We start from the raw sequence: 9819 nt of genomic DNA on the forward strand, positions 1-9819 counted from the left end.
AATGTGTCAGAGTAATGAATAGCCTTATATGGGATAATAAGATGAGGGAATGGAGCTGTGGATATAACCCAGACGTATGGATATCACTACATTCCCTGTTGTCATTTCATGCTTCAAGCTTCAGCGGCTCCCTTACTTCACAGCCTCTTTGCCCATTTCATCCAAGATTTCTCCTCTTTTCCTTTCTGTATCTTACATCTGGGTTATTGATCGAATGGGGATCCCGTGGTTTTGTTTTTATCATTGATCCAGCACCTTCCCTTTTCCTCGCAAAACATTTAATAACACACAAACTGACAGCTGAAATACAGAAATCAATAGCTAAGTTACCCCTGGTTATCGGTGTGGAGGACAGAGACAAGGTTCTGTGGTGTTCAGCGCAGGCCGAAACAGCCTGGGGCAAGAGTGAGTGCTTCTTACACTCATCTCTCTACCATCCAGGAGATGTGTGGAAAAAAAGGGAAAGTGTTTGAGCCAACTGGAAAGCTGACTGACACTCACTCTTTACAGTCAGGATCATGCTTTTACTGATGTCTGAGCCAACGCCGTTGGAGGCCTGACAGAGGTAGTAGCCTCGGTCATCCTCAAGGACGTGTCGGATGAGCAGGGAGCCGTTCGACATGATCTGGATGCGGCCGGTGAGGGGGACGGGGTGATACTGCTGTGGATTTCCAACACCTGTAGATGAAAGCACACCATAAAGAACGTAAAGGTCTGCGTTCCCCCCCAAGGATGTGCGTGAGGAAGCGGCAGCAAATGTTACCTTTGGCGTGTTTCCACATGACTTTCGGAGGCGGATAACCCTCCACTGAGCAGTTCAGAACTCCAGCTTTTCCGTAAATGCAGTCCTGGTTGTTGGGTTGAACCACAAACCGGGGCGGCACTGAGAGCAGGACACAGACGGTGAGGGTTAACTGCGGCTCACTTGGCATGCTTCAGACACTCGCTCCGCCCCTTACCGGTGACAATCAGCTGTCTCTCCCAGCTGACGTTGGCTGCGGCGTTGCTGGCGATGCAGGTGTAGTTCCCGTTGTGCTTCAGTGTCACCTTGGAGATCTGCAGGGAGCTCATGAACTCTTTGGTCTCTATTGCGACGCCAGAGGCGGAGCCTGGCACTATGAGCTGGCCGTCTTTGTGCCAGGTGATGCGTATGGGCATGTCCCCGGATGAAACCACGCAGGCGATGTACATGAGCTTCCCCACTGAGGTAGAGGGGATGTCGAAGGGCTGGATGAGCGGCGGCACTGGGGAAGACAGGAAGAGCACATGGAATCAGAGGAATAAAGGCTGCGATAGATGGAAGCAGCGCGGCCATCTGGAGCGATGGTGAAAGAGATAGAGAAGGTCATTGGCCGCTGGGCCCCCTTCTTTTGCTGCCACCCTCCCCTCAGCTCCCCCATCTCCTGCAGACCATAATAGCTGCTCTGGTTAGAGTCCAATTGGCAGGGGGAAGTCATTCCGTTGCCATAGCGATGGAGGTTAGGGTGGGGGTACTACAGCTGAGACATCTGGGGGATTTAATCTAGGCTTCATTATTATTCATCTAATTAAATCAGAGACACACTCACACTCAGGCGCATGCACACACCCTAAAACACCTCTGCAGCTGCTCGCTACCATCGTTAGCCGACTCACAGGCTGAACGAAACAACCACAGATTTACAAAAGAAACAACTCAGATAAGCTTCAGAAACATGGGTGAAACATTTCCCATGTGGTGATTAGTTTGGGTTTATCACAGGAGCCATCTGAAAGATTCTCAAATGGTGATCTGCCTCTGGTAGCGATTTATGGAAAGCCCAGCCAAGAAAAAATAAATAATCCTTCGTTTAATTTGAGCACAGGTGTTCAGAAAACCAAAAAACTATTCGGTAGTTAAGTTGAAACAGTTAGGTTTAGCTAACAGAGCTTAGGTCTCTCAAGGTTAGATCCTCCACTGTCTGTCTGCTCTTCTCTTCGGCTTTCTCCACAGGTTTGTTTTGGTCTGAGATGACCGAGCAGGCAGCCTGATTCTAGATCTGAAACAATCAGATTTTAATAATCTGCGATTAAAAAAAATAGTCAACTAATGTAGTAATTTTTTAAATCTACAGCTGTTGATTAGCTGCCAGCCCCACCTAGTTAGAGCAGTTATTAAAAAAAAAGTGCATTCAAAATGGAAAACCTGTTTTAATTGTGAATATGCTCTATTCAGAACTCCTAAAGTATTGCTACAACATCACTGTGGCTTGAACTGATTTAAATTCTGCATTAAATATTCTTTAAGGCACCTTTTGCTATGTGATAATTAGTCGATTAATCACAAAAATAATCGTTAGTTTCAGCAACTCATTGATAAAGAATTGTTAAAATAAATGTATTTACTGAAAGCAACTTTTCAAAAAAGAAAAAAAATTCATGTTTATGCAAATGTTCAACTTTTTTTTACAGTCTACTGTTTTTTTCTTTAGATTTTTTATTTTTATTTTTGTTTGTGTTTCTTTAGATGTTATTTTATTTTTAAAGATTTTTTTAGTTAGCAATTTACATTCTTTTCAAATCCCATCTGACAGATATTTGCTCTGTTAGAATTTATAGGCTGCGTCTTCGAAGAATGTGGTCTACCTGGACTGGATCCTTCGAAGTCCTTGAAAATAAGGAGACCAGAAGAGTTTGGCTGTGAATTCAAACAGGTCTAGCCTTCAGCTGCTTTCTCCGCCTTATGCTCTGTCGCTTAGCAACCATGATAGTTGACACACAGAGCAGGAAAAGAATTAATCTTGAACTTTTCAAAACTTTATTTTTAATTTTATTTATTTTTTTTACATTTTTTTTTATTGTAAAGTGAAAAAAAGACGACACTCATGAGGATACAGAGTGGAAAAACGGTGCTAACTTTCAGGAGCATGAACAAACAAAAGCAAAATGTAATGATATAGTCAGTTAAATAACATGCTGCTGTCATTTTGCACATCTCATTTTCTAATATCCATTACTGTAAAAATGTCCATAACTGTTATTTATTCTCCAGGTGCAGTTTTATATTGTAAAAAACACTTTACAGTACAGTATTTTATGTTTTATATTTCAACTCTTTACTATTATGTTATTCTTTAACATTCTTCTAAGGTCCACATTTGTTTGACCATTTTTTTCAATAATCTTTTTGCTGCTGTAAATTTCCCCATTGTGGAACAATAAAGAGAATTTCTATTTTATTCTATTCTAAAAGGGTAGAAAGATATAAGTAAATCTAGACAATGTATGTATAAAACATATATCTGCAAAATATCCTATATTCAACAACAAAAAATACTTAGTAAAGCCAATTGTGCAAAATATCAATTAAACATAAAAATCATATCAGATTTATAATCCCCACACTGCAGATATATTAGAATCTGTCCTTAAATTACAGCCAAACACATTTGCACAGTAACCTTAAGATAAATCAAACATTACCGCCACATATCTGACTCAATAATCATTAAAACAACTATTTCCGTTCATTTCAGACGGAACTATTCGAATACATATATTATATTAACTTGAACTTCCAGTATTTAGCACTGTTCGGCGCCAAGTAACCTTTCCACTGATCACAGACCAGCCGGCTTGCCTGGTCTCGCAATGAATACTGGGAAAACCAAGGATAGCTAGGATACACGGCACTTATCCTTCAAATTTGGCAAAAAGAAGGACATTTATAGGCTGCATAACAAGGAATCTTGGAATCCGACCAGACCTCAGGGCCGCATTCGAATCTGGCCTTCGGAGGTCTGACCAATAGAAATGCTGTTGCTAAAGCCCAAACTGGGCCGACTTATTTCTATTGGTCGAATCACACATCATCCAGAAGTGTGGAGGGTGAAATTTGTAAAACAAGATTCAAAAACAATACAATTTATAAAACTCAGTCTTACAAATTAAATCTGAAAAAAATTGGATGTAAAAAAATATCTAAAGAAAGAACACCTGGATTATGAGATCCCATAAAATGTACAACATTTAAAAACCATAGTAATTTTGCATGCACATTATAAATTAATCTCAAACCTTTTTAATGATAATAACAAAAATAAAGTTGAACTTCTGACACTCATTTTCTTCAAATTGACTGTTTTGAAATGTGTTCTTTAATTTTAGTGATGTTGGAATACATTTCTCTCCATATGTTTTCCTTTAAAGTCGTAGGGAAGCGGCTGTTCCAAAGGTTCCGAATTCTCCCTAGTGGTGCCCGAATTTACACAAGTGAATAAAGTGAATGTGATTGGTCATTTATCAAGAGGGCGGGATTGTTGTGGCAGAAGGTTCGCAAGCAAGTTTGATTGTGGCCGATGTCTCTGAAGCATCTTGCTAACCAGTTAGCAACTTAGTGCTAGTAGGTTCCCAATGGGAAATTACATTGGGACCAAGTAGCACTTAGCAACGACACTGTCAAGGAATGCTATGGGCAGCGGAAACATGCAAGAGGAGGAGAGTTTTGTGTTGGAGGTTGTGGACAAGTCTCCTCCGTCAAACATTTTTTTATCTAGAAGAGGAAAGCTGGGACAAAGATGTTGTGGAAGAGGACGCCAGGGCGGCAGAAGCTTGGTTTGGTGTAGAAGGCTTACAGCTGTACATGTCTGAGCCCTCGCCTCGCAACGCTGCCAGTTCTGTTAGCTCTACGCCTGCCGAAGACACAGACGTCCATCCCCGTGAAAACTTGGACGGAACTCAATGATAAAGTAAATTATTCTTATTTCAACCGTTGCGTATATTAGCTGCGACATATGAATCAAGGTGCTATGACTGAAAATTTTTTATTGACATATGATCGTTGATATATGATTGGCCAAATTTAGGTGTACAAGCTGAAGTATAACTAACTGGCCTGCATAAAATAACGAAACCCCCCCCCCACAGATTTTAAGACAGGATTTTTTTTTAAATAGAAATTTTTTAACTTTTGGGACAATATTGTCTGCTAAAGAATACATTTATATACATGTTTAAGCCAGAATGATTTGAAATTTAAATATGACTTCCCTACGACTTTAAATTGAGTTTTTTTTTTTTTATGTGAGATTCAAATTGTGTTTCCTTAAATTTTATGTCTTTAGACATCACTCGATAAAGATAATATAAAACAAAAAAAAAACTCCTGCAATAAGGTATTCTGGACAAAAGAGCATTGAAGGCTATTAAAAACAGTGAAACCTCGGACATTGTGTATGCCTGTGACAAGTGCATCTGTGTGTAAAAATGTTTTTACACACCTTTGTAAATGTAAATCTGTGTAATTCAGCCCTTTATGGTGGATAATTATATCTTCTTACTCTTACCTTTAACCGTTACATGGACGGTTTGGTTGATTGACACCTGGGGCTGGATCAAAACGCTACAGAGGTATGTCCCTTCGTCGGCGCCCTTCTGCACGTCCGTCAGCCTCAGGGTGCCGTTCTCAAACACCACTTGACGGTGATTATCAGGCAGCTGCATGCCGTCTTTCAGCCACTTGATCGAGTAGTATGGGTACCCGATCACGCGGCACGTTATATACGTGTTTCTGCCTGCCACTGCTGTGATGTCTCTCATGGGTCTGATTTGAGGCTGACCTGGAGACACGTGGAAGGGAGGGAGGGGGATGGAGGGAGGAGACAGGGACAGACGCGAAAGCCAATGGGGACGAAAGGTGAAGAGATAAAAGTTGAGGAATGGAGTGATTGGGGCAAGTTGACAAGTGGAGAGGAAGGTTAGTTATGCCCCCATTACTAAAATCTGACTGAGGATATTTGCTTATATCTATTTATACTAAGAAAACGTACTAAGTATCTAAGTTAGGAGATAGAAATAGAAAACTAGCTCACTAGCTACCCTGGTTTCATGGATACAGAATATTACCAAAACTATTTGCTCATCTGCCGCCAGGTTCAATCAATCAATCATCAAACTCTTCTGGGAGAGCTTTCCATAAGGTTTTGGAGACTGTTTTTTGGAATCTTTTACCATTTTTTCAAAAGGAAATTTGCCAAACTCTGCCCTTTTTCACACCTAAGTCCAAGTACTGAGCCACTGAATTAGCAAAAACCTTTTACAGATGAACAAAAGTCAAATGCATCAGAAACTAGTTCTTCGAAACTAGGTCGTCTGCGTAGGTGAAGCAGTGGACAAAAAGACGTCCCCGCCACCATCGCAGACTCTCTGCTGCACCTCTCCCAAATTGAAGGTGACCGCAGACAGTGCCGCAGACAGGAGGCCGGCTTGTTTTGTTTTTAATCATTGCAATTGCGGAAAACAACTTGTGAAATTTAAGCAGCTAGAAGAGCGAAAGAACCCAAAAAGCCGGGAACCCTTTTTTTTTTACCTGGATCCCCGCTCTTTTTTTGCCCTCATGTCCCTCCGTTTGTCGAACAATCTCGCCCCGACTTCCTCGCCGCCTCGGCCGTATCTAGACCCACAGCTAGTTCCTAATTCTCTTGCGCATAAATCAAAAAATTTCTGCATCAAGCTCACTGGGACACACTGCTGCCGGGAGTATAACCAGCCCTTAATCCTACAACTATTGAATAGATGTGTCTAATATCACCTGCAAGTGGCTATAATGCAAAGGTTATAGTGTTAACTGATCAAGCCAACTTCTAAAGATGCCCATATATCTTTGGGTATCTAGGCTGTGTCCGAACATCCGCTCTAATCCCTAAATCCCTAAATCCCTCAGTCAATATATAGAGTGAGCTCAGTTAACTGACAGTTGGGACAGACGATCACTACTTTTCGGTCCCTGTTGTTCACATAATGCTGCCTCCCCTCATGGTGCTTATGCCATCTTTGTAAAGCCGTCCCAACAACAAATCCCATGATGCTTTGGAATCTGGGATATATCTGCTGGTCTAGCGACTATAGATGATCACTACTTTTCAAAGGAAATTTTGAGTCCACTACTTATTCATCCACTAGATGCTCGAACACTCATGTAAAATGGCGTAACCACTATATAGAGCCCTATATAGTGATTAGGGCGGACGTTCGGACACAGCCTTAGTTTAGCATGGTGACAGGTAAGAAGCTGTTGGGTGTTTACGGTAATCTAGCTACTTATCGCCCCACGGTGTGACGGCAGTTGCAGCGGGGTGACTAACTAGTAAAAGTTATGGCTAGCTGCAGGTGTGTGGCGTCACACCGAACAGCCTGTCTCTCTATGTCCAGCACAAAACCCAAGCTCTCTCGAAACACAGGTACAAAGCATAAAACCATCAGACGAATGATAAAGAGCACATGAGTGTTAAACTGAAGTTGGCTGGAATGGTTACAGGTTTTTCCTCTTTGTTATCCAACTAGAGCTATCATTACTCTAATTCAGAGTAGGCCTTTTGTACACTGCTCCTTGTACACTTTTGTACAGGGAACAAAAGTCAACAATAACAGGTATGGAAACAGCTGACCCATATAAAACTAATGGGTTAAAGAAACTTTAACAGAAGCAGTGTCTGTCTGTCATGAAAATACCGGCCGATAGAATCCAATATTAATTTTTTAGCTAAATTCGAAACCAATGGTGGATATTGCTGCATCGGGACACCCCTGGTTGAAAAGCAACGTATGACTTTCGTTTGTTCATTTTCATAGAATTTTTGTCCGAGTCCTTTTTGTCAGATTCAAGTTGTTTCTGTGACAATTGTAAGTTTTCTTTTATTAAATGAGGGGAACCAGTAGGTTGGTCCATTTGTGTATGATTTGGAGGTCTGTAGCAAAGGAGACTGAGAATGTTATCGCCCTTTGCCCGTTACGTCCCTCAGGACTGCTCATTTCATGGGGCCTTTCATTACTATGTCATTACTATGTTGTTTCCAATTGGGTTTTCTACCACTAATATTTGAGTTTAGTTAAACTTGCTGCACAGGTAGCATACCTGTTCTGGAAGTCACTGAGCTTCTGATAAGTGTTTGTAGAAACCATCTGCATGCAGATTTTCTGATTTCCCTACCGCGGTGGCCATGAATGCGATTAAAACACCTCAATTCAAACCTTCTGGTGGCAGAGCAAATACTTTCAGCAACATAATGTGGATTGATACAATCATGGAAAGAAGAGAGAGAGAGAGAGTATCCATGACTGCATTGACAGAGAAAAACTAAGTCCACCCCCTTGGTTTAAAGGCAAATAGGCACATTATTTGTTTTTCTTTTCAAATTCATACGCCAATAATCAGAGGTGTCAAGTAACAAAAGTACAAATATTTTGATCCAGTGGGGAAAAAAAGCAAAAAAAAAAAAGATTAAAAGAGAGGAAAGAATTGAACAAAGCTGGGCGTACTTTCTGAATGTTGGTTTTTAAGGAAGAGAAGCTAAAGCCACTGATAGATAATAGATGTAACGTCCTTATCAATACTTATACTAGTGATCGCAGTGTTGGACTTAATCTATATAGTCCAAGTACTAAACAACATAGTGAAAAAAAAAACGAAAAAAACACAAGCCCACATCATTACTGTTCCACCACTGTGCATTGTAATGTCCTCTTGCTTTGCTTGGTTTTCACCTTCTGTGGAGCTGCATATTATTTTTATTTATCTCTACTTTGGTCTCATAATCATATATTATCACAAATCTCATTAATTGCGCTTCAAACTTTTTTAAGTAAACAGACTATCTCTTGGTAATCTTAACCTAAATGTTGACATTAAACATGCTTATGGGGATTTTCTTTTCTGGAATTTTGGACAGCACTGGCCATGGGATTAACTTCTGAGAACTTGCTTATTGATCGTGATAAATCGATTATTGAAGCCTGAACTATTTAATAAATCAGTTTATCTTTAAAACATCTCTATCCAGAACTCCTCAAGTCACATTTCTGAGCACATAAATGAATTTCTTTGCAAATTTGTTTTTTAAGTTTAGACACTTCTTGATTAAGGTATGTTTGAATATTAAGAGCTCCTTTCTTTAGATGTATTGATAAATTGTAAAAAGTTTGACAAATAATTTGGTCACTACAATGATCAATAGCTTCAGCCTCAAATAATTTTCACGTTTTTTTAAATTGGCCTATAATCTTTCTCAGGTTGTTTTGCAGTTACTTTGTTAAAGTCGACTGGTGCCTTTCTGCCTTATTATATAATACTCGTCGTCCAATCTCCATATCGATTTTAAGAAAGCAGTAGGAGGTGATTTAGTTTTTCAACTGTTACACATATATGGAGTTGATTTTGTTCCATTATTGTTTCAAGCACAGGTTTTGTAAATGAAAAAAAAAAGCAATCCCAAACTGAAACTTTGAAAGAAACTTCTCAAAAGAAAGGTTTGAGAGTAACTTTATTGTTTTCTTATTCTTTCTTATTTCTATCTTATTTTTTCCAATTTTTTTTTTTTATAAATGCTTGGCTTTAACAGATTTTTATATTTTCTCCATTTCTTTTCTTCAAAATTCCATTTCTCAGATTGACTTATGCTATGTCTATTCTTTTCAAATTGCCATTTCCAGATCCCATTCTCTTCCCTTCTGGTAGCGGGTTGGTCTGCTATACGTTAGCAACATTTTTATTGTCAAGGGTGATTGGACTTTAAGCGAAAAGAATGTGATCTGTGAAACACAAGTTGAAATTAATGCAGTTCATGAAACTCAATCTGAACCAGAGAGAACTGAAAAAAAAAAAAAAACCAAAAAAAAAAAAAAAAATAAAGCCTGAACAACCCCCCCTAAGAAAACAGAAAAGTTACCCTCAATGCATTTTTCTGATAATTAATCTACAATTTCCCATTTACAAAATATGTTCTTTGCTTGAAACATAATAATCATAATAATGGAAGAAAATTTACTCATAGTGAATTAGAGAGCTAGATAGATAGAGAGCTAGAT

General features: G+C 39.5%; 1 protein-coding gene across 1 annotated transcript in view; it reads right to left on the reverse strand.

Annotated features, from left to right (window-relative positions):
- LOC107087877 (Down syndrome cell adhesion molecule-like protein 1 homolog) overlaps window positions 1-9819 on the reverse strand; it is a 97596-nt gene that overhangs the window by 28363 nt on the left and 59414 nt on the right. Inside the window, 4 exon segments of the mRNA XM_015379698.1 lie at window positions 502-678; window positions 764-883; window positions 960-1244; window positions 5304-5576. Coding sequence (XP_015235184.1) covers window positions 502-678; window positions 764-883; window positions 960-1244; window positions 5304-5576 — 855 coding nt within the window.

This window comes from Cyprinodon variegatus, unplaced genomic scaffold (assembly GCF_000732505.1).
Source record: "Cyprinodon variegatus isolate N-32 unplaced genomic scaffold, C_variegatus-1.0 Scaffold198, whole genome shotgun sequence".
In the NCBI taxonomy this organism is placed as follows: Eukaryota; Metazoa; Chordata; class Actinopteri; order Cyprinodontiformes; family Cyprinodontidae; genus Cyprinodon; species Cyprinodon variegatus.